This window comes from Rhamphochromis longiceps, linkage group LG12 (genome assembly GCF_057381845.1).
Source record: "Rhamphochromis longiceps isolate RC_006_pf linkage group LG12, R_longiceps_female_GT1.1, whole genome shotgun sequence".
Taxonomy (NCBI): domain Eukaryota; kingdom Metazoa; phylum Chordata; class Actinopteri; order Cichliformes; family Cichlidae; genus Rhamphochromis; species Rhamphochromis longiceps.
In genome coordinates, this window is record NC_140568.1 from 29333501 (window position 1) to 29361472 (window position 27972).

At 38.9% G+C, this 27972-nt stretch overlaps 1 protein-coding gene across 1 annotated transcript; it reads right to left on the reverse strand.

The window, feature by feature from the left end:
* Positions 1 to 27913, reverse strand: egflam (EGF-like, fibronectin type III and laminin G domains). Its single transcript, XM_085426986.1, has 24 exons — positions 27525 to 27913; positions 21710 to 21819; positions 17840 to 17926; positions 17640 to 17666; positions 17281 to 17398; positions 17039 to 17174; positions 14432 to 14598; positions 11012 to 11124; positions 10662 to 10909; positions 9868 to 10055; positions 9595 to 9695; positions 9416 to 9516; positions 9124 to 9268; positions 8128 to 8317; positions 7189 to 7314; positions 6543 to 6786; positions 6338 to 6449; positions 5613 to 5729; positions 5181 to 5361; positions 4610 to 4688; positions 4386 to 4529; positions 2281 to 2364; positions 1853 to 1956; positions 1 to 1753 (listed from the first exon to the last, which is right to left on the reverse strand). The coding sequence occupies exons 1-24, from the start codon at positions 27628 to 27630 to the stop codon at positions 1602 to 1604; spliced, it is 3180 nt and encodes a 1059-aa protein (XP_085283112.1). The 5' UTR covers positions 27631 to 27913; the 3' UTR covers positions 1 to 1601.
* Between the last annotated feature and the right edge of the window lie 59 nt (positions 27914 to 27972).

Sequence of the window (27972 nt, forward strand, 5' to 3'; positions counted from 1 at the left end):
TTTATTTAGAGGGTGTCACAATATACCAAAACATATACAGGCTTACTTTACGTAATTCATCATCTTGTAATAGGACAAGTCTACAAGCCCGAATAAGCATACTTTCCAAAGCGCCAACAATCAGTTTCTAGTCACATAACAAAGGATGACCTCTTGACACACCTCTTTGATGCACTTAATTGTCTGCTTTCATTTTCAGGAGTACATAATTAGGGAGACATTAAGGCTTGAGTAGTACGTTTTCTTTGTGTGCACATTCATTCGCGATGTCCGTCTTACTTCTCTCATTTTGGCTATGCACAGGTCAGGCCTAAAGACTGATTTTACATTTCCTGCCCTCACTATCTGACTAGTACGGCAGCATCAATTTAAAGTTAAAGCTTTAAATGGACATTTAGACACAGCATCCGGGATCATACACATTAATATTTTTCAACGATCTATGGTTATTTAGCTTTTAAAGTCAGCCGGTACATACTACATGTTCTGTACAGTCAAACTATTGTAATTATTCTGAGGCTGAAGTCAGCTGATGCCGCTGACATTCACAGTCACATGGTGATTTCATTAGTTTTGCTTCTTTTGAAACACTTTTCATAACGCCAGGATTAGCATCACAGACTTTCTTTGAAACAAGGGGATATCTCTCGTGGGAAAACCAGTGTTTTTTGACAACAGTGTCTTGGTTTTGTGGGAGTGACCATCACAAGAATAGATCATAAGATGCAAATGGAGTATTCCCAGAATGCCCCTTTTAAAGGATAAAGTTCAGGCATGAAGAATAAGGAGATCAATCATTTTGATAATATAATCAAGAGTTACAAGCAACAATTCAAAGGCTGATGTCCACAGCACTGTGGTTTGTGTCAGATGACAGCAACAGTATGTCACACGTAATTTACTGAGGATTTGATCTGCCTCACCATATCAACGTTAGACTTTCATGTTACTAACGTCTGGGAGATCAAAATGAAAGACCAAGTGAACTAAAAGAAGAAAGTTAAAACCAACATTTTGTGTAGCTGACGTATTTACCCTCCAAAACTAGAAACGTTGTTAAAAACTGACATCCATCAGATTTTAGAAAATATCTGTCTACAGACTGATAAGACATCACGAACAAGAATACAAATGCCACAACAACAAAGACAACAGAAATCCCCTAGAACCAAAACCAAAATCCTCTAAAAGAAGTTTATCTCTGCTCGCTGTTCTAGGTCAGGTTCATGATGACTTTTGATCCCTTGGATCACTTGGTTCTTCCAGCAATCAAATAAGGATTTACAGTAGAAAAAAAGAAAAGAAATAAAGATACAAATAGAGTCATCCAATGAAAAAGTCCTTCAAAGGGTTGTTTTTTTTTAAAGATCCTCATCAAACATAACACTTTGCTTTTTTCTCCCTCTTTTCACAAAGTACTTGTGCTTTCTAAAAATCCTCTCAGGGTCATCAGATCTGAATTGGTACAAAAACAAAAACACAACCACATATTATAATTTAAGTTTTTACTGATTTGTTGCTGGTAAGTGAGCTTTAAGATGACAAATCAGATGATTCGGTTGGAAAATCTTATCTTAATCTCAATCTGCCGAAGTCATTCACTAGTTGGAACAGGTATTGATGTTCTTGCCGTCAGCAGCGTCCTCCACCAGCGCTAAGTGATAGTCCGTGGACAGTGTGAAGTGGGACACGCAGCCCACCAAGCCTCCAATGTACTGTCTGTTTGTGTGAAGCGCTATCTCCTTCATGCCACCTTAAGACGAAGAACAGAGAGAGCGCAAACATACAGATGTGAAAATGATCTCTTAATCTTTATCATTTTACGGGTTTAGAGATTTGAGGTTTCACTTACCAACATATAAGGGTCCATTGATATTAAGTTGTCTCATTTTACCAGGCGCCCTGCCTGTCTTTGCCCCGTAGTCATCTACAGTCAGCTTTCCTGACTGGCCATCCCTGAATACAGTAAATCAGTTAGTCAAACTGAGAAACTGAACTTTTAATTTGTGCATAACATTTTTGTTATATATAAAAATAAAATATTGACCTTAGATTTTATATTTAACACAGGGATTGAAAGGTGATTTGCGGTAGCAAAAGACTGTAAAGAATGACCTACAACTGCTACTTCTACCGGATCTGTTGGTTTATAAATGGTATAATAAGGCTATAATGCAATATGTTATTATAAAGACTAAGAGAGGCAATTTAAAGTAAAGAGCCACAGTGGAATGTGATCAACATACTGGATATCCACTTGACAGGATTTCATGAGCTTACCTCACAGCTTTGACTCTGTGCCACTTTCCATCGCTAAAGGTCCCGTTGATGACAATGTTGGCTACACCACTGCCCAGGTTGTAACTACAACAACATGGAAATGCATACACGTACAGCAGACTGCAGTGGAATTACATTTTTATGGTACAAGCCTGATTAATCCTGATTCTCTTAGTGATCATGGTCCTCACACAGACCTTTTTTTTGTTTTTAGCTCTACCTCTGCTGAGCACGTACAGTGGGGCAAAAAAGTATTTAGTCAGCCACCGATTGTGCAAGTTCCCCCACTTAAAATGATGACAGAGGTCAGTAATTTGCACCAGAGGTACACTTCAACTGTGAGAGACAGAATGTGAAAAAAAATCCATGAATCCACATGGTAGGATTTGTAAAGAATTTATTTGTAAATCAGGGTGGAAAATAAGTATTTGGTCAATAACAAAAATACAACTCAATACTTTGTAACATAACCTTTGTTGGCAATAACAGAGGCCAAACGTTTACTATAGGTCTTTACCAGGTTTGCACACACAGTAGCTGGTATTTTGGCCCATTCCTCCATGCAGATCTTCTCGAGAGCAGTGATGTTTTGGGGCTGTCGCCGAGCAACACGGACTTTCAACTCCCGCCACAGATTTTCTATGGGGTTGAGGTCTGGAGACTGGCTAGGCCACTCCAGGACTTTCAAATGCTTCTTACGGAGCCACTCCTTTGTTGCCCAGGCGGTGTGTTTTGGATCATTGTCATGTTGGAAGACCCAGCCTCGCTTCATCTTCAAAGTTCTCACTGATGGCAGGAGGTTTTGGCTCAAAATCTCACGATACATGGCCCCATTCATTCTGTCCTTAACACGGATCAGTCGTCCTGTCCCCTTGGCAGAAAAACAGCCCCATAGCATGATGTTTCCACCCCCATGCTTCACAGTAGGTATGGTGTTCTTGGGATGCAACTCAGTATTCTTCTTCCTCCAAACACGACCAGTTGAGTTTATACCAAAAAGTTCTACTTTGGTTTCATCTGACCACATGACATTCTCCCAATCCTCTGCTGTATCATCCATGTGCTCTCTGGCAAACTTCAGACGGGCCTGGACATGCACTGGCTTCAGCAGCGGAACACGTCTGGCACTGCGGGATTTGATTCCCTGCCGTTGTAGTGTGTTACTGATGGTGACCTTTGTTACTTTGGTCCCAGCTCTCTGCAGGTCATTCACCAGGTCCCCCCGTGTGGTTCTGGGATCTTTGCTCACCGTTCTCATGATCATTTTGACCCCACGGGATGAGATCTTGCGTGGAGCCCCAGATCGAGGGAGATTATCAGTGGTCTTGTATGTCTTCCATTTTCTGATGATTGCTCCCACAGTTGATTTTTTCACACCAAGCTGCTTGCCTATTGTAGATTCACTCTTCCCAGTCTGGTGCAGGTCTACAATACTTTTCCTGGTGTCCTTCGAAAGCTCTTTGGTCTTGGCCATGGCGGAGTTTGGAGTCTGACTGTTTGAGGCTGTGGACAGGTGTCTTTTATACAGATGATGAGTTCAAACAGGTGCCATTCATACAGGTAACGAGTGGGGGACAGAAAAGCTTCTTACAGAAGACGTTACAGGTCTGTGAGAGCCAGAGATTTTCCTTGTTTGAGGTGACCAAATACTTATTTTCCACCCTAATTTACGAATAAATTCTTTACAAATCCTACCATGTGAATTCATGGATTTTTTTTTTCACATTCTGTCTCTCACAGTTGAAGTGTACCTCTGGTGCAAATTACTGACCTCTGTCATCATTTTAAGTGGGGGAACTTGCACAATCGGTGGCTGACTAAATACTTTTTTGCCCCACTGTAGCTCACTACCCCTTGATGGCATCGGCAGTCATACTCGATTATTACTGTCCTTCTTGTGCACAATTTTTTTTTTCCATTTGTGTTTTATGACGTTTTTTGCCCAGCGCGAGAACACAGAAAGGGCAAACACATGGCATCTAGAATTTACACTTTAACTAAAAACATTTCTTTACAATCCAGTTACATTTGATTAAGAATTATAAGACATCATAACATATTTTACTGTTTTTATAGTGCCGTTCATGTTTTACAGTGATAAATACCTGAAGATGAGAGCGCCATCTTGAAGACCCATAGAGAGGAAGTCACTGTTGGGTCTCATTGGACTGTCTCCTCGCCAGAGCAACAATCCGTCTTTAGCTGTGCTCTTAAAGCGCATGAAAAGGCTGGATCTGGACCCAGATACTCTGTAGAAAGATTGTAGAATGCACTTCATGAAAAAGCTAGAAATTAAAAAAAACACACACACAGGAATTTCCCCACCAACCTTTTAAGGATATCTCTGTTGTCATAGGTCAGGTAACTTCTTCCGATGAACTGTGGAATCTCTATGGCTTCAGTAACAGCTGGGAAGAGAACAAGAACTCCTTTCATATCATCACAAGGTGGCAGCATCAGCACGTGTCAACTTATGTCTACAGCTAAGAGAAAAGACCAAATCTGATCCTGCGGTGGAAAATGTGTGAAGGGAAAGAAATCTTACGTGTTTTCCAAACAAGGAAAGAAAATTTAAAAAATATCTACTTTTTGAGATCAGAGAAGAAGACTTACTGTTCAAACAGTAATTCCCACACTCTGTTCCATGAAAGCATTAAAGAGAAAAAGTAAACTTAAGGGACTAAGTTTCCTTGAGAAAAAACTGTCATATTGGTGGATTTAAAACAGAAAGCATTATAAAAAATAAAACTAAGCACAAAATATTTCATGTAGCATGTAAAAACATCAGCATATTTTATTCTTAGCACCGTGTGAACAGCCTGCTGATTTCTGTGACGTGCACCAAATTGCACATCAACCGAGTTCATCTGTCGATGAGAACAATTCCACATGCAACAGACCTTTCTGGCAATGCCTGCCGTCGTACCCTAGAGGGCAGTCACACTCATATTCATCCCACTTTGGCCTGCAGGATCCTCCATTGGCACATGGACTTTTCACACATGGGTGTGCAGAATTGGCTACATTAACTCCACCAGCAGTTGCAGTTGTTATAGGGATGGTGCGATCATTGAGTATTAGCTGAGGGGGTGAAAAGAAAAGAGCACAGAGAGGAAAAGGACAAAATGAAAGAGCGCGACTGTAAAAAAAAAAAAACCAAACTAAAATCAGACACCTGCCACAGTAGCTTGGAGATTGTACGCAGTATACATCATATATAATGTAATGCTGCTGTGTCACTCTTGATGGATTGGAAATGACTGAGTAACAATCTAGCAAATATAACTGTGTTGCAGATCACTGATGTTGGCATATCTAAAAAAAGCAATCACCTTCTGAATAATGCCAGTGAAGGGTTTTATTACACCTGCTGTCCGCTTGGTTTTATCGTACTCTGGCACGCCGCCAATATAGAGAGGTGAGCTGCAGTTGATCTGAGTGAAAGCTCCCTGAAACATAAATACAGCAGAGAAACAGGTGAGTCATGTCAAACCATTCATCCGCACGTCCGCTTAAATAAATACATGTTTTAAAAATCTATAACTCTGGATGTGTTTCGCTTGGTCAAAAAGAGCCTGATATTTTTCTCAGGAGTTTAAGAACCAAACCACGGCTAAAAGGTGATTAAGTGTTGCACATTCAAGAGTTGACTTTGACAGGTGATTGTTCTAATACAAATGTCACTTAAACATGCTTTAGAGACTAATAAGGTGTGTGCGTATCATGCATTGAGGTTTCTAATGTCATTAATTCCTGTTTTATTTTGAAATTCCCCAATTCTGTGTATTTCAGTCAGTTTTACTTATTGTATCTGGTTAGTTTCCCACCAGCTGTGTGCATTTTTGGCCACTTGTCACTTGCCTCTCATGTATGAAGTCTACCCTGACTATAAAGACCTCGTACTTATACTTGCTTCTAGTATCTTGTGGTTTGATTCTTTCTCCTGTTAAACTATAAAGTTGAGTTTTTTGTGAAGTATATTTTCTATAAATATATTTATTTTCTAATAATAACATAACATAGTTTTTGCAGATGGTTCTAATGGACTTTAATGTACCTCAGCAATCCCCTCCATAGGTCTTTGGCTGTCCACCTGGAGGATACCACTCTTTGCTGTACGTGATACTCTTAGCTCATGCCATGAGTCCAAACTGATCTGCTCCTCACTCCTGAAACACACAGTAACACACATTTAGTAAATCTAGTTAGATAATGTAAAACCAATGTGAAAAGAAGATTCGAAACTTGGCTCTATCCAGCACCTTATGACAGCTCCTCCAGAGCCACAGTCAAATCTGAACTCTACATATCTGTCCACCAGGTTTATAGCAAGGAAGTCCCCGCTCCCTGCGTCATCACTGTACAGCAGCACTCCATCAGGGGCTGACGGCTGAAACGTCACCTCAAACTCAGTGAAGGACAGGTAACTCTGTGAGGACTGAGGCCATGGGATGACGGCATATGAAAACACTGTTTCATTGAAGAGCGGCGAGGACAGTGAGAAACCTGAGGAAAAGGAGAAAAGACACAAGAAAATAAGTAAATGTAAAGAAGAGGAAAACAGTTGCTAACAACACAATGAGATTGTAGGAAGAGATATATCAAGGAGAGGAAAAAGTGAAAGGCTATTTTGTGTGAAAGGTGGTCTGACATGCAATCAATCCTTCTACCGCCATATGAGAAATATTTCTTACTTCAATCGATTTTCTTGGCATTTTCTTCAACTGCTGAGTAATTACCTTGAAAGGTTTATGTGACAATACGTGGAAGTCAGCAGGTAAGAAGAAACGGCAGGGATTTTATTTTTCCTTTTTTCACAGCTGTTCAAAACTCTCCTTGTAAACTGGATGCTTATGTGCGCGCTTTTGCAGGTGTGAGGGGGGGAAAAAGGGGAAATGGTTGACTCACTCTCTTCACAAAGTGCTCCTCTGAAGCCAAGTGGGCACAGACAGATGTAGCCATCAGCACGATTTGCAAAGCAGACTCCGCCATTGGCACAGCTGACCAGGTCACACACATTGTCACTGCACTCACCTGGTACATTAGGACAAAGCCAGCATATGTACTCTGCATATGTTTGTACACACTTACAACATAAATACAGTTTCCATGACTGCATTGTTCCTATAAACAGTCCTGCTCCAACTACAGAAAAGTGAGCAGGAGTACAACACTCACACAACACGCACAATCAAAATATATGAGGTTTTTTTTGTTTTTGTTTGCTTGCTTGTTTTGCATGAATGGGGTATATTTATAAATAAAAAAAACTTTCAGTGATTTTTAATTTCTTGCAAAATTTATTTAATATTCTTACCTCATTCATAAAATCATGTTGTGAAAAAGTCCTTTGTGTTCCATAATTTGCCAAAAACAATCTGCTTCTTGCTTCAGTGACATATTGGCTGTTATTAAAAAGCTATTTTTGTCTGTCGCTGTGACAGAAAATTATCTAAAATGGCAACAATTCCTTTCTTATATCACTGGATTTGTCTTTTTTGATAATGTCAGATATTTTAATGCTCTCATTATACACCACGACATGGTCTGCTTTCATTTTTTCTTTTAAGCAAAGTGAAATAACACTAACACCGGGTGGTGTGATGAATAAACACTGTCATCCATATTCAAATTATGCCCACTAATGATTATAGTTATTTACTGTATGCATGAAAACCAAACAGCCAAACTCTAGAATTACTGTTCAGCTACTCAACCGAGCACCAAAACTTCAGGAGACCTAGTGCACTGTGGGTAATATGGATAAGAGCCAGGTGCCACTGGCAGCGGCCACATTAAAATAACATTCATCACTCAAATTCTCTCACATCCTGTGTGCTTCCTTACCTATATCAGCTCCACTCAGAGCACTGCCCAGGGGCCATGGCCTGATGTCTGTAGCCTTATTGTTGATGGTCAGACTCTGCATGCAGCCAACAAAGCCACGATTTGTCCCTGTCGCTTTGACCAGCCAGTAAGCGCTTGGAGATCCACCGACATGCAATGGGGAGCGGAAGGTGATCTTACTATACTGACCCTAAGAGGACAAGATGAAGAAATTAAAACCTCTTTATTTATATTTTAAGGATAGTCTGACCCCTTGTAAGACAATATTTGACAATATGCACCAACAGTTTTGGTGCAAGTAGTTACAGGAACCAACTGGTTATCCAGATGATGAAAGTGTAGCACCTTTAAACCTCTGGGCAATCACTTTTATTCGCACGGTGACTTTACAGGTTGCCTGGTAGGAGTTTGACTCGGACATATTGCCAACATGTTGCAATCAACATTAGTCAGTCTGTGCTAATGACTGCAACTCATCTGGGGCAAGTCTCTTTGCAATGGTGGACTCAGCTGTCTCCAAACTGGTTGTATTTTGGTTATATTTCTATATAAAAGCAAACCTGCAGAGCACTTGTGTCAATTTACCATCCAATTTACCAAGAATGCAAGCAGTTAATTTGAGTTTCTGTGCATCTAGATGGAAAACACAAACAGAGTGCGTGTAATAGCCGACTTGATCCCATTCGATAGCCGACTGAGCAGACTGATCGCTGTCTCTATACACCAAAATCACTTAACAACTGACTGCAAAAGGTTGCAGACCTGGTCCCTGTCTTCAAAGCAACCATTGCAAAGACAACAAGACTGCAAGTTCACTGCACACAACTGCACTAATTTTAGTAGAGTTGCAGTCTCCAGCCACTGACTGACTGTAGCATTACACCTGACTGATGAGACATCTTGTATCAGTATGCTTTAAATCACTGTTTAACTTAAAATATGTTTTTAAAAAACAAAAAAACAATTTGACATTTTTCATTTTCTTTGTATTATAACCTGTGATCGTCCGGATATGGGTGTGTCGTTGTCCATACGGAGCCAGCCACTCATGCCATCTCTGAAGACAGTTACTGTGTGCCACTGACCGAGAACAATGCGGCTCTCACTGACTATCTGAGCTGCTCCTGTACCACAGTTAAACCTGCAGAGACAAGAATCTAGCAGGTAAGCATCATAGCTACAGACAAGGAAAAATCCCATCTCTAAATCTTATGCACCCTACAGTGCACATTTATTTCTTTTGATAAACAGTACATGATAGCTAATGTTATTCTGACATGTTCCTCACCTGTAATGAAGCTTCCCCCGAACCAAAGCCAAAGAAGTAAAGTCTCCACGGCCATGTTCATTCTCTCCACAGTACAGCAGCAACCCATCCTCAGAGTCTGCCTGCACCAAAGAGAAACCGTCTGAAATCTATTTTAATCACTGATAGAAAAAAAAAAGATATGAAACGTGATATCTTACCTTAAACTCCAAAGTAATCTGAAAGGTTTGATAAGAGTTTTTTAAGGGTTCAAAGGTCATGTGAGAGTGGCCATGGAATCTGGGAAACTTCACTGATAACGCTGAAGGAGGACAAATGAAAAGAAAAATCATGACAAATGAGAAGTAAGAGCACCCATGGGTTGGAAGAAGAAAGGGCCACTTCTTGCAACCTTGACAAAATAGCCACTACACTATCAGAGCACAGCTGACATAAAATGTTTTAAAAAAAAGAGATTCAGAAATCTTTCTTACCCTCAGAGCACGTGTCCCCTCTTCGTCCAAGGTTGCAGTGGCAGCGCGAACCGCCGCTTTCGTAATCAGTGAGACAGAAGCTGTCGGGCGGACACACAGTATCATCACAGCTCAGGTCGTACACACGAGGTACCTCGCCTTTCCAGGGGGACGTGGTCGTAGTAGAAGTGGTGGTCGACAAAGGGATGCTTTGGAGGATAAAAAGAGAAAGAAAGATAAGGAACTTTAGTAATCTGTTGCTAGTTGGGGTTACAGTAACCTAAGAGGCAATGTTTTGTCGTGTATTTACACCTTCATCAGGTATGTCTTCTAAAGGTGGCATTTGATTGTAAATTGTTCCTTTTTTGCTTGAAGGAAAGGAACAAACAGCAAAAAGCCCAAAGTGCTCACCCAAAATCAACAGAACAGGGGCCAAGCCACCATATATAGCTGCAGATAATGACATACAGTACATCACAACCAGACATGTGTGACATTTCACTGCTCCATTCGCTATCTTTATCAAATAATTAAGTATAAGAGCACAAAAAGACGTGTTCTAGGTAGCTAGTAAGGGGGGAAAGCAGAAAGCCAGGAGAGATGGAAATATAATAATCACAATCACAGACTAAGGAGAAAAACTGTGAGCATAAGAGCAGTAAAAGATTTATTTTCTGTTCACGAGGAACAATCTATAAGTGGCTAATTTTGCCTTTAAAAGGTTTTGAAATCTCATCAACAACAAGAAATTGCAAAAAAAATCCTTGATGGAAAACAGATATTAAATTAAATAATCATTTTAACATCAGTCTTACCTGGTAGGGGTGAGTGGGGCAGTAGTTTTGGTCTCAAGAGTGCTACTGGGCTGTGAAGTGACTGGGAAAAGCAGATCTGTAAACTCTGAAAAGATGGATGATGTGGTGGTGGAAACTGGTGCAGCTGTAACATTTGGAGGAGTCATGGTGTTCATACGGTAAACAACATTTCGACCAGATGGGGGACCAGAGTGTGAACGCAGTTGGGACTTCCTGTTGTCCTGACTTATACCCGGAAATGGCTTCAACTAGGAGAGAAAAGAGAAAAAATCAGCGAAAAAAAAGTGAAGTGAGTGATAATCCAACAGAAAATAGGGTTGCAGTTTAGCTCTGGACTGTAAAAAACACACCTCTTCAATGAAGATATCATAATCAGAGTCATCAATGTCAAAGCCATCTTCATCTTTGACCCGAGGATCTGTGATGTAACTCCCATAATCACCGCTGCCAACATCTGATGCACCTGTTACAGACACCACAGAGGAATATGACTTGATAATTATTACAAAAGAGAGCAATGAGTACAAAAGGACAACAACAGGTTATTAGGTAAAACACAAATCATGAATTCCATGCAGTGAACGCAGGTCAGAGAATCAATGAGCTGGAAAAGCTGAAGACATGAAAGCGGGATTGCAAATATACAGTAAAGCTCAACTTCAATCTTTATTTTTTGTACAACAGATAATTTGACTCTTGGAGAAAAGCTCAATATTTTCCATCAGTAATATGAGAAAGTGAAATGAAATATATTCTAGACTCAGACACAGTTTAAAGCATTTTTCTGCTTTTATTCTGATAGTTATGGACGGTAATCCATCCATTATTAGTAAAGTAAAATAAATACAATGCATCTCTTGGCCTAGTTCAGTCCAACCACAATCACTGCTTGACTTTCCATTTTGTGCTCATTGACATAGATTTTCTGACTTTCATGAGCTATAAACCATGTAATAAAAATTTCAAAAAGAAATGCTTGAAATCTTTTTCTTTATATGCAATGAAAAAGAAGCATATGAAAGCGAATATTTTTCATTTCTTTTCGCTTTTTTTATTATTTGTTATAAACACGTTCTCCATTTTGCTCTTTCATTGGCTTCTTTTTGAATACGGCAAGTTGGTGTTCATAAAATCACTGAGTCTCCATTATAAAATGTGTCAGTCATTTTGCATGAACACAGAGGGCCACCAGTGGTTTCTTTCATTATATATTTGCAGGATCCAGGGGTGCCTATTTAGCTCAGTGGGTTGAGCAACAAATAGCCTTAAAGGCAACTTCAGGTGCCTGGGTTTTATTTCACTCTCTGTCCATCTTCTCCTGTTTGCTCTACTGTCCCGTCATAAAAAAAATAAAATAAAATAAAATAATAAATATGTATATTTGCAGTCTCTTTCCCATGTATGACAGTGATGGTACAGTTAGTTGGTAGCAACAGTGAATAAGATCAAAATGACAAACAATAACGGCGGTTTCACGGCAGAAGAAGCTCTGGTCTTTGGTTATGACTGTGACAAAGGGGCAAATGTGATCATACTTCTCATATTATGATGATGATAATGGTGACAATAGTAATCCAGCTGATGCTAGCCCAGTAAGTCTACCTGTTAGTCTGTACCGAGGCTGCTGCACCACATACTGAAAAGTGTCTCCTCCGTTCAGAAGTCTGCCATAAGAAGCTCACAGTGTGCAAAGACAAAGCCAGACAGTAAATACCTGGATTCCAATAAAACCTGGGAATTGTTACAAATTTATTTCACAATAGCAATAAAATACATGTAAACTTGAGGTGGAATATAAATCAGCTTTTAAGATAATCAATATGCATTTTTATATTCGTATAGAGCTTCATGATGTCTTTTGTACACACTAGAATGGAAAAGCAAACAAAAACAATATGTGCATGTTCAACATAGCACACACACACACACACACCCATCCCTCTTACTCTGAGAAAGCTTAATCTTAGCTTACATAACCACTGCTCCCCCTTCTTCTTGCCCTTCTCCCCCCTCATTCCTCTTAACTGTGTAAATGTAAAAAATGCTGGAATCTGAGGGATAAAATCATAAACCTTTGTGTATTGCTGTGGAGTGATTATGCACAATTGAAAAAAAAAAAAAAAAAAAAAAAAAAAAAATATATATATATATATATATATATATATATATAAAATTTATTGACTATATCGTTCACGAAACTAAACAGAAAGAAAACTTGACTTTTAAGTGTGAAACAGTGCCAAGATTTAAACTGTGATTAGCACAGCCTAATGACATTAAATCCACTGAATAGCAAGTGCTGGCACAGAGGCAGGGGGGATGCCCAAAAAAACCTCTCATCAAACTAATCTGCTGTTGTGTAACAGTCCCCCTCAAACCATACCACCCTGTTTCTAACCACTCTGACCACACAAACAAGAACTGCTGCAGAAAGAGCGGCAAAAAAAGTATGTCAGTCAGTCAAGCCCACGCCTTCTGCTCACTGGAGCAGTGGTGCATTGTGTGCATGTGTGTGTGCATCCATTAGGCATGTGCATGGGCAGAGAAGGGGTCTGGCATCCCATCCTTAATCCTGTCTGATGAGACTCGGACGTAACCCGCTTTTATCCCCTGCTGAGAAGCCACGCTTCTCTAGACCCGCAATTTCTGTCGGTCTGCCTCTGCAATTCACCCACAGCATGGTGTTCGTGTAACTTTCCTTCGCATCATTCTTAACAATGTCTTTTTAACTGAATCTGTCTCCCTGTCTGCCGCTCCTGCACTGTCTCTCTGAGGACTTAAGGCTCTTGTTTCAATCAGAGCAGTTTACAACAATCAGACAGCTAACACAGCGTTGGAAGCGGTGTCGCCCGCAGGTCACAGAAGAGAAACCTGGATAATGTGATTGTGTTTACATGGCTGTTTAATTTCAGTAGTTATAGATGTAAAAAGCTGAAGCCCGACATGGACTGCAGCTCACACTCACCCATACAAGCGTAACGCTATGCCCATTAATCTCTAGGTGAATTCATCCTCGATACGTTTGACATTATTATTGCACATTTTTGTGTGTCTAGCACATACACACCTGTATGAATGCGTGTGCGTTTTAATATCAATCAGCTCCTTCCATCCCCCCAACCCTATCTTGCCCCCAGCAGGAGGCTACATCAAAAATAGTAATGTAAATGACTTTGTTGCGGCGTATCTCCATTATCCAAGGCTTTGGTCACAATACCCACTGACACACTGCCAGGTGCTGTCCTACATTCAACCTGCACACAGTGTTTCCATGCCAAAGCCTTACCAGAGGTAAATCATTTTTACGTCACATGAGGTTTGAGGAGGTTTTGGCCTCCAAAAAAAAAGCTACAAACAAAAAAAAGCTAAATTTTTAAGAGATTTGAAAAATATTTGCGAATATAATATATTGGCCAGTTTCATTCAGATCCGTAGACTCACGCACCGTTGGTCAGGAGATAGAGTATGTTAATAATAATGTGTTTAACAGTCATCTGTAATGTTTTAGTCCTTTGTTACATGATTTACTATTGCTGCACACCGCTGAGAGAATTTCACTGACTCCACAGGAACACTGGGGTGTTTTGTAAATCATGAGGATTAGTTTGGTAATGCAATAATATGCACAGTCTGTTTTATTTAGCGTGGGTGTATTGTTTAAACTATACTGAAAGAGAGCTTGTTTCAAAATGTGGTTTTAAAAAGAGTAATGAGGGCGCTTGGCCACCACGACATAAAACTCTGGCTCAGATATCAACATTCGGCCTTACCGAGCGTGCGCACGGGATTGTTGATAGGGCTGGGTGGGCTAACTCCGTGTTTGTTGACCGCCCTGACAACAAACTGGTACTCTGTTTCTGGAAGTAACCCTTTCAGAACCATGGAGTTAGTCTCAATGGGCTCACGAATGTATGTCCACTCTGTGTCCATTTCAGGCCTGAGAAAAGAAAAGACAGGCATAAAGATACAAATATAAGAAGATTAATTTGACACACATTTGATGTTTGATAGTTTCGAAGACATCAATTATCTTTTTTATTTTACTCCTCAGTTATTTTGTCTTTTAGAAATCAATGAAAAAAATGGTGATTACACTCAAAATCTCTCCAAAGTAATTGTTTTTAGAATGACGGTATGTTTTTGTGAGGGGTCAAAACTGTGATGTAATCTTCCACTTGATTGTGTTGCCCCTAATGAAAAAAAACATCTATAAGCAGCAGCATGGAGTACAGTGTCAAGATTGAATCTGAATAACTAAAGTTGTAAAAAGAGTTTCCAAAGAATAAAAAAAGAGATTATTTAACTGATTATTTGTTTCATTGTTGTTTTTGTTCTTGTTGTACTACCACTCTGGACATCCTTACATTACAACATTTTTGATTATCGTAAAAGTCATGAAAAAACTAAAACAATGAAGTCCTGAACTTTTCCTTAATCTCCAGCTTCCTTTCTTTGCCTGACTCAGGCAGCCTGGGGCCATAACTCTCTCTTGAACAGAGGCATCTTCAACAGCAGCTTCCACTCTCTTCAGTGAGGCCTCGTTTGATGTAAGGGGGGAGAAAGATTTGCTTCTGAGATGATCCTTCTGTGTTGAAAATCTCCCCGCATGCAAACACAGACACTTATTCTTGTCTGCTTGCTCACAGTAAGTGTTTTTCAGCCCGCCCATCTCTCCTCTCTTTGCTCATTCGCGGGGTGTTGATTCTGCACCATGAAGGGCGACACTGCTGTGTTTTTTAAAGTTTGCTTCCTTTTATAGCTTTTAAACTCTTCTTTCTTTTATGACTTGCTTTTAAACATGTCTTTTAAATACCATCTGATATTTCACAGGAAAAAAAATATCTGGCAAATCATCAGACAATTCGAGACAAATTATTTCTGACCTCAACTTTTTTGGAAGAACACTTGTCTAGACATGGGAGGTTCTTTATCTGAGTGCCTCTATGTGTGCGTGCGTGTGTGTGCGTGTGCCTGAACATTACTAAACAAAGAATGAAACTCATTCTTTCACATGTCACAACTGACCCTTATGTCAAAACACAAAAGCTTACACTGAACAGACAGGAAAAGCCTCATGAAAGTCACTGTGAAAGAGAGCTGTGTGTGCCCTGTTTAGTTATTTGAATCTGAGTAGGTGCAGATCTCTACATCCGTTAATGCAAACCAACTGAATTTTGTTTGAAATATGGTTTCTTTTAAGATAGTGCATTATTAGCACTCTGCTAGCTTTCAAAACTGTTACTGATTAACAGTGTATATTATTGATCTATTTATAGAAGTTAATAACTTCTAATAATGAAAACATAGTCCAATTATTTACTATTTTAAAAAGTGTACAGATGTTGTCCTGTGTCCAGCGTCTGCTTGTTCCTTGTTGAGAGCCTCAAAAGACTGAGGGCTGAGGAGTTGAGCAACTTCAGGAAGCAAATCAAAAAAACTGAAAGCTGGGGAAACCACTGTCCTAAAAAAACAAGTGCAAGCAACAAAATTTGATTTTACTGAGAATCACTTCAGGTTGCTTTGCAGCACTGTAGTGGCAGTGACTCTTTCAAAATCAACTCAAGGTATCTGATTAATTAAATCTGCAATCAGAAGCTGCTGTTTTTACATTTCAGCCCATAGAAGGATAAAACACACGGGGAAAGAATGAGAGGTTGTGGTAGCTATGTTTTGAACCTTTTAAGCAGTGTTTTTTAACTTTAGGGTGGACACCCTGAGGTGTTGTAAGATAACTTCATGTAACTGGTGTGAAGTAAAAGCATACAGCTGGGTAGCAGGGAAAGTGCCTGGCTAAATGTTAGATATCAGCGCAACAGGGTTTGTCATTGCTGGTGTACCTGAAAATCAAAAACACATTTCACATTTGGTTTATAGACATGAAAGTCAAGTTGATCTTCTAACACTCCTAGCAAAATGGAAAATAAGAAGATTTTGCAGAACTGTTCTTTTAGGTCTGCTATTTTCCTCCATGACGACAACACTCAGTCTTAACTTGTTAAGTGCATATGTGAGCTGATTTTTAAGTGCTTGCATAAATTGTTTTTGCACCAATTCCACTCAAAAAAGACCTTCTAGTGCTGAAGTCGACAGCTGTACAGCACCGTAAAATTACTATTCCTAAAGTTGGAACTGCTGATGTTATGGAGGATGCAGTTTGCACAGTCCGTTTGCCACTATTTTTATTTTATGTAATGTTCAGCTCTCAAAACTGTCAGAAAAAATTGGCTGGTTTTCAAAAGCGAGCAAGCCAGAACTAGCTCCAAACCAGCTCTGGTGTTGTGTTGATGTAAAAGAGTTGACTGGTGTTTGTGCTGTTGCGTGTGTCCTATGTATTAACATCAAGTCAGCAGTGATGAAACCGGTCAGTTCTGACTGACCTGATGTAAGCCACCAGGAAGTGAAGAACAGGTGCGCTTCCATCGCTCTCGCCTTGCTGCCACGATAGCGCCAGCTCTGTGTCGGATACGGCCATGACAGTGGGCTTGGAGGGGGGTGAAGGGGGCATGCACATTTCTAATGCCAGGGGAAAAAACTGTAGTCAGCGAATGGTGTAAACGAATTACTGTAAAGCTACTGGCATCGACTGTAAAATGATCTCCGTCTACTCACATATTCTTACCCTGTGAAGCAGTGCCGATGTCTCTGGGCATGCTGGGTCTTCCCTCCCCTGCCCAGCCATATGCTCCAACACTGACTCTGTAGTTAGTGTTCACCTTCAGGTTACTGATGTCCACATCCTAGAAGGTGAATGTAGGAAACCGTTAAGAAGCAAGGCGAGGATGATTAGAAAGAGAGAGGGATGAAATAGAAGAAAAGAAAGCAGGGATGACATTATTAATTAGGGATTTTCTCAGCATCAGAGCGGAAATAATATCAGGTTCACAAATAAATGTCAGTCGTGACAATAAAGCAGGAGAAGCGTATAATTTTATAGAGAAAATGCATAATGTGGAAAGCAGTGGCTAGCACGGTACTTACAAAGCTTGCTTGTCCATCAAATTGTCCCTTTGAAAAAGAAAAAAACAGATGTTTGCATAAAATCACGGTGTTATGACTTTAATAACAAGTTCAAACTGCAACATCCATTCAGGTTTCCTCTAAGCAAATTCCACATTGTCTACAAGTGACTGCTAAAAATGCAACGCCTATTACAGGTGAATGTATCTTTGGATACTAACAGTAGTCAGCATGTCCAAGCTGAGCGGCACCTCCATTATAGACGCGGTCCCTACTGTACGGCCATTCTTCATCTCTGTGTAGAAAACCTGGATGATACAAACATTCATAAAATGAAATGAGTTTTTGGTTTCTTTGGTTTTTGCCTTTCCGTTTTAAAGACATAGCAACAACAATGTCAAAAGAGGGATCGCTAGAAAAAATTTATGAGGAAACTGAGAAGACTGTTTGTAAACTTAAAACAATTGGCCACCCCGCATGTTTATGGGGTAGCTCTGTAGTTGACTAATCCTCTTAGTGAAGACATATGGTCAAAAGCAGAGCACACGCAGTCATACTGATCCACAAATTGCTAATGGGCGACTCAAAACAAAAACAAGGGAAGAAGGAAGGAAGCAAGGGTTTGGGTTGTCTTAGAGTATACCACATTCAAAGAGAGGAAAAACTAAAATTATGACTTGTGTTACAAAAGAATCTCTATCTGTTTATTTGTTGATGACTTCCTATCAGGAGCTGAGCAACCAAAAAGCAGCACAGGTACATCTCAGTCCCCTGAAGGTCTACATCAGATGTTACCATGTTATCATGTTGCCTAGAAACCATCTACAAATGGGCTAAAACGAAAGATTTTATATGAGTTATATATATATATATATATATATATATATATATATATATATATATATATATATATACACCTTATAACAGCATTGTTTCATTGTAATTTTATGACATTTTACATACTCAAAATGTAAAATATTACCTTTTTTTATCTAAATCAGATATTACAATGTCGTATTCCCCAACAAGCACAGACCAATGGGCTGAGAATGACCTACTCTTAGTATTGATGCACCTGCAGTGCCTTATAAAAGTAGCGTATTGTTTTAATTTCACAACCTTAAAATCTCATTTAAATCAACACAAACTGGATATTGTGATATAAAATGATATCACTTCCTTCCTAAAATTACTTAACAATGATATAAAACAACATGTATATAATATGTATATATAATATAACAGGACATGGATACAGGCATGTACTGGTCGCTCAATAATAAATAAAATTTGCAGTCAGTCGATTTTATGTTAAAACTTCCCTGCAACTTTTTTTTGTTCATTACTGAACGGAAACTGAAAGAAGCCAGGCCGACTTTAGTGTTTAAAGTGCAGCTTGTATAGAGTGGAGCAGACAATAAATAAAGATTTGTGACCACATCTTCCACAGCTACACTGTCCCTGTAAAAAGTCATATCGTGGAAAGGGTTCCACCCCAAAACCAGAACTTTCAAATATCAATCTAGTGCTCAAGGCTCTCTTAGTGGGCAGTGAGATGACAGCACTTTAGAAGCAGAAAAAAGAAAGTGGGGGACACTCATGCCAGTGGTGTGCAGAAGGAAATGGAAAAAAATTTCAAAGGAAAAAGAGAGACAATTTGATTTGTGACATATCAGAGAATTTGTTCTTTATGTTTGCCAGTTTGAAAAACCTTTCTATGCATTTTGAAAGGGCTCTTGAAAGAGTTATGTAAGTCCACTTCTCTTGGTTTTAAACAATTTTTTTTCTGGGACACTTGGACTCAAAAAATAAAAAATGGTTCAAACTAGAAAGAAGTCCTCTACAATGAAACATCCATATTCCAATCAAACATAACAGGATTTCAATTTTTATAAATAAGGTAGCTAACATCTGGCTTAAGACTTTGCTATGAAAGATATGTAAAATGTTTCATTTCACCAACATTAAATATCTAGCTACTCTAAACTTGTGATGCAACTTTGTTGTATGACTCATTTCATAAAAACATTCACCACCTTCTACTCTTAAAAATCAAAAGTTCAGCAGAACATGAGAATCATTTGCTATTGGATGCTAATGGAGCAGAGCAAACAGAGCAAAATGAAGCAGCTGAGAGTTTAATAAAACACTAAGACTATGCTGAAAGATAAAATGTGCAGATGTAGTCTATCTGATTAAAAAAGTAACAAAGTCTTTCAGCTGCTTCTCCTGCCCCATTCAGACATGTACGCCTTTCCTTTAATCTGACAGCTTCCCCCTTTATGTATGAACTTTTCCATATGTATGTCATTTTTCCAATAAAATTGTGACTCCTATCCAACACGGTTGAACCTAGTGACATTAACGGACAGGAACGCGCAAGATTGCATTTGAGTTGTTGTTATTTGGCCCAATTTATAAATAATAAAGTTTACAAATAACATGTATGTCCTAGAAATAAGACAATTTCATGTTGATTAGCTACTGATTGGATGTGATGTTAGAAAACAACAAAGTGATACAAGGGTGTGAAAGCTCCATTCACATGGTCTATAGGCTGGTTGGTGACCATCTAGATACCACTGGTAGCAAGTGACTGTTGAAGGGTGATGACTGTCGCTATCTACTTGATGTCTAAAGCTGCAGCCATGCAAGCCAGGAGAATCACTTGTTTCTACGGTGCTAAATGTGTATTCTGCAACTGATTGGCAAGTAGTTGCTGCAGGTTGTTGTCGGTTGTTAGTGTGAAATCAGTTGCAAAGAAGTGTATGGTGCTGCACCAAAACTTCCATGCTATTGCTTTACAAACACTTGCAAACTACTCTTTAAGTCGTAGTTAAACTGTGAAAAGTGCAGCGCAAACGAGAAACGCTCTTCTTCTACACTCCCTATTTTTTATTTGTTGTTGTTTTATTTAACCTTTAATTAACCAGGAAAAATAAACTTTTGAGATTAATAGCATGTCCTGGCCAAGAAGGACAGTAGTCAAACATAAGTTGGATAAATTATTAGCACATATCCATATATATATACATCCAAATCTACACACTGGTTAAGTACAGGCAAAAAATAGAAATAAAATACAGAAACAACCAAATTTTATAAACTTCAGATTCAATAAAAAAATGTATAACTTGGAAAAAGTAATTTTCTAATGCCAGAAATAAAGGTAATAATATTAAAGCAAAAGATTTATACCCTGAAATAACTGCCACCAAGTCATTTGAAATTGCTCTAAATCCATAATGTGAGACCAGTTTCTTAAGTTTTATTTGATTCGGCGGCTCATTTCTGGAGGAACGAACTTGAATACAATCTGAATGGTTTTTGCTGTTGTTTTTTTAATTCAGTGTGACTCTATGGGAAAGACAAGGAGAATCTTTCCCATTTCCTATTTGCATCGCATTTTCTTCAAGTCTTCCTGCATCTCTAAAAATAAAGGGGAAATCGCCATCATCTATGCAAACTACTGGCAACTGCAGCAGCAATCCGTTAGGGAGCAAACTAGTCACAAGGGGGTTCTTTACAACTGATTTCAACCAGTGACACCTCCACGTCTCAGCTGCTCAGAGAACACACATCTTTTGCCTGGGATCAGGCAGGTTACTCAGGCCTTGGTTTTTCAGTAGTTTGCCATCTTTTGGTGTAAGAATTACTAACTCTATGCAATAATATATGTTAGTATATCAATTTAGGTAAACTTCCATATTAGTACTTCAGGTTGATAACTGGTTCCAAATCTGTCCTCTCTATTGGTTTGGCACTACCACCAGTTCCTTTCATCATTGCTGATATTTTTCTGGCAGTTGTGCATTACAAAACAATTATGTGTAACCGGTGGAAGTTTAACTTTTGCCCCCTCTCCCCGCAGAGTAAAAGTACAATGCAAATGCTAAAATTGCGTAAACTGTATATTTGTAATGTGGGACTTGATAGAAGAATCCGACCTATAAGCAGGAAGAATGCTGATACAAATATTTAAAAAATAAAATAAAATAAAAAACCCTTACCAACATACCTAGTGACATAATGTAATATAAAAACTGAAATATTGCTTCAGTTGTTAAATTACATTATGTGTCTCTAATTACCTTATATCCAGTGATGGTGCTAACATGTCTCCGGGGCATCTTCCATCGTACACTGAAGGCAGTGCAGTTGATTGTCTCCAGCTGGATGTCTAATGGAGGACTCAGGCGATCTGGTTAAACAGAGACGACACACTTAGTGACAGATATAATCAGTAAGGGAAAGAGGAGATATACAAGGGAGGAAAGTACAAGTTTGGTTGTATTAGAAAGCTGTGACCACCTAGTTTTGGACTTAAATAATGTTATACCAGATACATTATGGAATTATTTTGGATTTCATTACAAAGAATCTTGATGTCCTGCTATCAGCACGGTTCAGTAAGTGATGAAATGTAATTTACAACATAAACCGAAAGCTGCTGAAATAAAAATTTTCATATTAAGCATAATTCCAAAATTCACTTTTCTGTTAAATGTATAAACAAACAAATCGATGAAGAAATATCATCATCAGTGTGTTATTGTACAGTACCCTCCCTGTAGGTGTGATTTGATGGGCTTAGCAGCCAATCAGGCAGATATTTTCATCAGGAATTGTTATAGACCAAAACTCAATAAACTTAAATGTAACTATTTCAGTTACAGTTACACTGTGGCCAGAAGCAACACTTCAGATGAACATGAATGCTGCTTCGTGTCTGCTAAATCATTAGCTGTTTAGCTAACATGCTCACCACAAAATATCAGTGTTGTGTTCTGAGGCTGTTTCCCAGTCTTCAAGTCTACAAAAATGTTGTAATGCGGATTTCAAATGTGATATTTTAAATCTTTACTTAGTACTTTCTACATGTTGACAATGCACACCATATTTTTAAGAATCATAATTACAATGCTTGTTATAATTTTTTCAATAAATCATTAAGGTAAGCTTGAAGACCTTGGTAAAAAGCCAGGATTTCATGGATTGTTATAATAAAATAATAACAATAAAGTGGTACAGAAATGTTTTTTCTGTGTTACTATTCAAGCACTTGTTTGTTGTTTTTGTTTTTTGGAAAAAAAAAATACAGAGGATTTCTTGCAAAGTGTGCACCATTGCCTAACCTCTGGATTGGTGCTTTGCTGCCAGTTTTGAACAAAATAAAGTCTCTTGCAACATATTTCCCAACATTTAGTCTGGAAAGAAATTACACTCTTTTCCACTTGAGTGCATTTGAGTGGTGAAAAAATGGACCACTTCTAGCTTATAATATCAACTGACTCTGACTTCACATGTCATTTTTTCATGGTTCTAGATACTACAAAGGCATGTAATTGCCTTCCCAGTGTTCAGCTATGGCCTTAAAACACAGTACTTAGAAAAGTTCTTAAAAGAGCAAGAAAGAGCAGCTACGCAGCTGTCGATCATTAGGACTTCTACTGGCTTCTAATGTCCTGTGACGTGACGTGGAGAAGCATGAGAAGACAGCAATGTTTACAGATTCATATTCGGACACTTTTTTGTCAAAATATTTGTATATAGTGAATATTTGCCATAAAAATGCTAAATATTGCTGTACAGCACCTCAATATTTTATGATGTATTTTAGTGTGCTTGCAGATAGATTTCCCTCATTAAAAAATATGAAATGCGAGCGTTTGGTTCAAAATCTCAAATATTAAAAATATTAGCCACAATTTTTCTGTCTGACTGACAGTTTGTGCTGGCTTTTACAGCTATAAACTGGTACTGAAATCAAAGAAACATAAATATAGCAAAGCAGAGTGCTGTAAATTGAAATCCCATGTAGAAACTCTTTTCCACTGTTCCTGTATTTTCTTTCCCGTGACTACCCTTTTCTCCCTCTCAGGATGACCTTACTCCTACCCACTTCGACCCTCTTCTTCCGTCATCTCTTTTCCTTTCTCGCACCCTTGTCTCTGCTCTTTCACCTGAGTGGATAATGAAACATGTCAGGTGAATTCCCTGATCATTTATCTCTCCCCAGGGGTGTGTTCCAAGCAAACACATGGGTGCGCTGAACTCACAGATTTCAGATAGAGATAGAGAGAGGGGTCTCTGTGAATCATTAACTGTATGTCTGAAAACTTACAACAAACTACATGATGGATCGATGTGACTTTTAATACCTTTGAATGAACTGCTATGAAACTGTTATTGCACTTAATTGTGTGTCGAGAAAAGCTTGATATAGCCACCTGACACTCATGGTGTTTATAGCAGTTACTATTTGTCTTCCATGCAACACTAGCCTGATTTTTTTCCCTTTCAAACACATAGAGGTTTGGACTTTTTAAAAAAAAAAAATGAAACACTATTACGGTTAATATTTAAAACCTTGCTGTGAAGCAACCTGCAGAGCCTTTCTGTAAGATGCCATTCAGAAGTGCTCTGCAGCATGTGTAAGTCTTCATCTCTGGGCACATTCACGGCTACTCAAGGTGCCTGATTCAGCACAGAGAAGCTGTGTTAAAAACACTCAGCACCGACTCACACAAACCTTGACAGTTGATTTAGCCAAAATAACCACTCTGCAGTTCAAGTGGCCGAATCGTTACTGTGCCACTTGTGAAAGAGGATTTATGGGTGTCTGGCGTGTGGTCCTCTCTGAAACTAATGTTAACAAAACAAATATTGATCAATCATATCTATATCGGAGATCACATTCGAGTATGGCCAAACGTTAAAGACCTCAATGCCTACAAACTGCACACTCTCACTGTCTCTTGATAAAGTAACAGACTTGCTTCTTATTAACATATTTTTTAATGAATATGCATAATAGTAAAATTTCCATTTGAAAAGCCAAACTGTTGCTTTCAACCTGAAGACATGGTGAAGTTCAAAACGAGCATCAGAATAGGGAAGAAATGTGTTTTAAGTAATTTTCTGCAAAACTGTTGATATACGGGGATTCTTTCCTGCAGAACCGTCTTTAGTGTTTACAGAAAATGATACAAAAAAAGAGAAAACATTATGTGTGCAGCAGTTCCCTGGGTAGAAATCCCTTGTTGATACCAGAAGTCGAAGAAGAATGGCCTGACTGCTTTGAGCTGATAGGAAGGCAACACTAACTTAAATAACCACTCGATTCAATCAAGACTGAATGGACAACATGAACAATGAACAAGCCTGAAGTAGATGGTCTACAGAAGCAGAAGACCACACCAGGTCCCACTCGGCTTTGATTCTCACGACCTTACCAAAATGGGTCAATATAAGATTTGGAAAACTGGTTGCTTGGTGTTATGAGTTTCAATTCCTGCTTTTACATTTGGATGGCAGGGCCAGAATTTGGTGTAAACCATGGGTAGGCAACTCCAGGCCTCAAGTGTCGGTGTCCAGCAGGTTTTAGATGTTACCCTTGGTCTACACACCTGAATCAAATGATTAGTTCATTACCGTCCTCTGGAGAACTTCAACATATGTTGAGGAGGTAATTTAGCCATTTAAATCAGCTGTGTTGGATCAAGGACACATCTAAAACCTGCAGGACACTGGCACTTGAGGCCTGGAGTTGCCTACCCCTGGTGTAAACAACATGGAAACATGGATACAGCCTGCCTGGTTGGCTGGTAGCAGTGGTGAACTAGCCATCTGGTGGCAGCATCCCTTCATGACCACAGACATAATGGGATGTATTTTCTTATGGCTGCTTCCAGTGGGTTAGCACGCCAAGTCACAAAGCTCAGATCATCTCAAACTGGTTTCTCAATCATGACAGTTACTTCAGTGTGCTCAAATTACCTCCGTAGTCACCAGACCTCAGCCCAGTAGAGCACCTTTGGGATGTGGTGGATCAGGAGATTTGCATCATGGATGCAGTCGACAAATCTGCAGTAACTGCTATAACATGCCAATATGGACCAAAATCTCTGAGGAATGTTTCCAATACCATGATGCATCTATCCAGTGAAGAATTAAACCAATTCTGAAGGCAATAAGCTCCAATCAGGTACTAGCAAAGTGTAAATTGGCTGGTAAGTGTACGATATCAAAGTTTCCATCTGTCGCATACAGTTAAACCAGCATATCCAGCATAAGTTAACACTGTTTATTTTAAGTCCAAACTGTACCATGCATCACAGCAACATGTGACTTTCCTCAGTTTCAAATGTGTGAATATAAAGTCTTTTTTTCATGTGCTACAAGATCTAGTGCACTTTCAAAAAGCTGCTTTCATAATATTTACTCTCACTCAGTCAGCAATTATCAAATCTTATATTCAGATATTTTCTTTCTGAATAAGCCACCTATTCCCTCACTAACACATGACCCTACGCTGTGTCACTGCATCATTTCATGTTTGGCACTGATCACCACCTGCACTCATGTATATATCTTTCTACGTAGCACTCATAATTCTTATTCTCATGTATATATCTCATGTATATCTCATGCACATATCTTTCTTTCTACATAGCACTTTAATTCTTATTGTCTGCACTGAAGCACCGCAGCAATTTCCTAATGTTGTAAACCTCAACATCTGGCAATAAACCCATTCTGATTCTGATTCTGATTCTGATTCTGATTCTGATTATCATCCAATTATGAAGAAATGCAGCTCTTTTCAGGTATGAGCCATTCAGAGATCATTTTTAGTAAGACACAGGCTTTTATGGTTCTCTTCAACAAATCTAAGGGATAATTACACAAATCTTTTTCCAATTACTAAAAAAATCAAATCAAATCTAATGCATGTGTAAGGTGATGGAAGATGTTGGAAAAAAAAATGGGGAAAATGAAAAAACAAACATTTTCACTTGTTCTGTTACTAATGTGTATTTTAAGAGGGGGCAAAAACTGTCAAAATCCTGAAAAAGAAAGACCACCTGGATGTCATTCATTGTGGACCCTTGCTTTATTTTTAAGCTTGAATTTAAGTGTTTTCATTAAAGACAGATGTGACTCATGTGGACACCGAGTCCTGTTGACATTCCCCCCTCCCTGAGAATGAGGTCTGAAAGACCTCAGAACAAAAACAAGTACAATTGTCACTAGCAGTGATGAAGACAGAAGTAAAATCATTCTGTTTTTGGCAGTCTAAACTGTGGTGAGTTTATTGTGCTGACAGACAGATGTGAAAGTCAGTCTGCAGTGGCCTGTGGGCCCGTAAGAGTGAGGGCGGGAGAAATACAAGAGTCAGACAGAGTGACAGTGAGAGAAAAAGGAAGTGATGGAAAGAAAAAGAAAAGGAAAGAAAGGGGACCAAAGCAAGGAAAGGAAAAAGAAGGACAAAGAGTGAGGGAGTGGAGGCTGTGCGCATATCATGAAATCAACATCCAGGGATTTCTGTCCAAAGGACACATTGGCAAGTTTAATGATGGCTGCTCCAGTAAAGCTGAAGATTTCATTTTCTTTCATTCTATCCAGCTGACATATTCTGTAAAACTTGTAGCCAGCTTTTATCATCATAAAGTATGCCTTGAGAGGAGAAATTTCCATTTTATCTGGTTTTACAGTCCACACCATAAATATTTACTTATTTCTTGCTCTTCAGGCACTGTTCTTAAGCATGTGTAATTTGAAATTAAATAGCAGATAATAAATTCAAGTAACATTTATCTTTTGTAATGAAACTAGGTTTTTTATGAGTATGGAAAAATATGAAAGGGATAGGTCTCTTAGGGACATTAAAGTAATACTAAGATATTATGTGTGATGGAAAAAACTTTGCATAAAATTGTGTAAGGTTAAAGCAGACTTAACGTTACTGGTGTAGTGCAGCAAACATGATGAGCACATACAAATACTGTGATTACATCCACAAGGCTTCACTATAAAGACCAACTTAAAATAAAATCAATAATGATTAGGCTATTGTTATAACCGTAACACCTTGTCGGAGCTGGTTTTAGCTGCAGAACTTACCAGACCTTCGAGCATTTGATCTTCTTGCACAAAAGCAAACGTTGGCTATGCAAATTGCAAAGAAAAGTAGATACAAAAGACTTCTTTGTTTGCACTTAGATTCCATGTCTTGTTTTGGTCGAGATTTTCAAAACCAGTGACCAATGTTCATTTTATCACACATTCAAACGCACATGTAAATGCAGCTAATCCCGTCGCTGATAAAAGTTTTCTTAAAAACAAACGTTTTTCATCCAAATTTTGGGGACGAACGCCATCCAAAGACGTGCAGGGTATGTCCGAGAGGAGAGGGCATCTACGGTTTGACACTGATAAGATTACAATCTGCAAAAGATCAGTGGGAGGGACACATTAGCGGACGGACGGGCAGCCACGGTGCTCTGACAGGCGCTCTGACAGACGATGGAGAGGGCTGTTCCGACAATTCACGCGTAATGCGCACAACTGA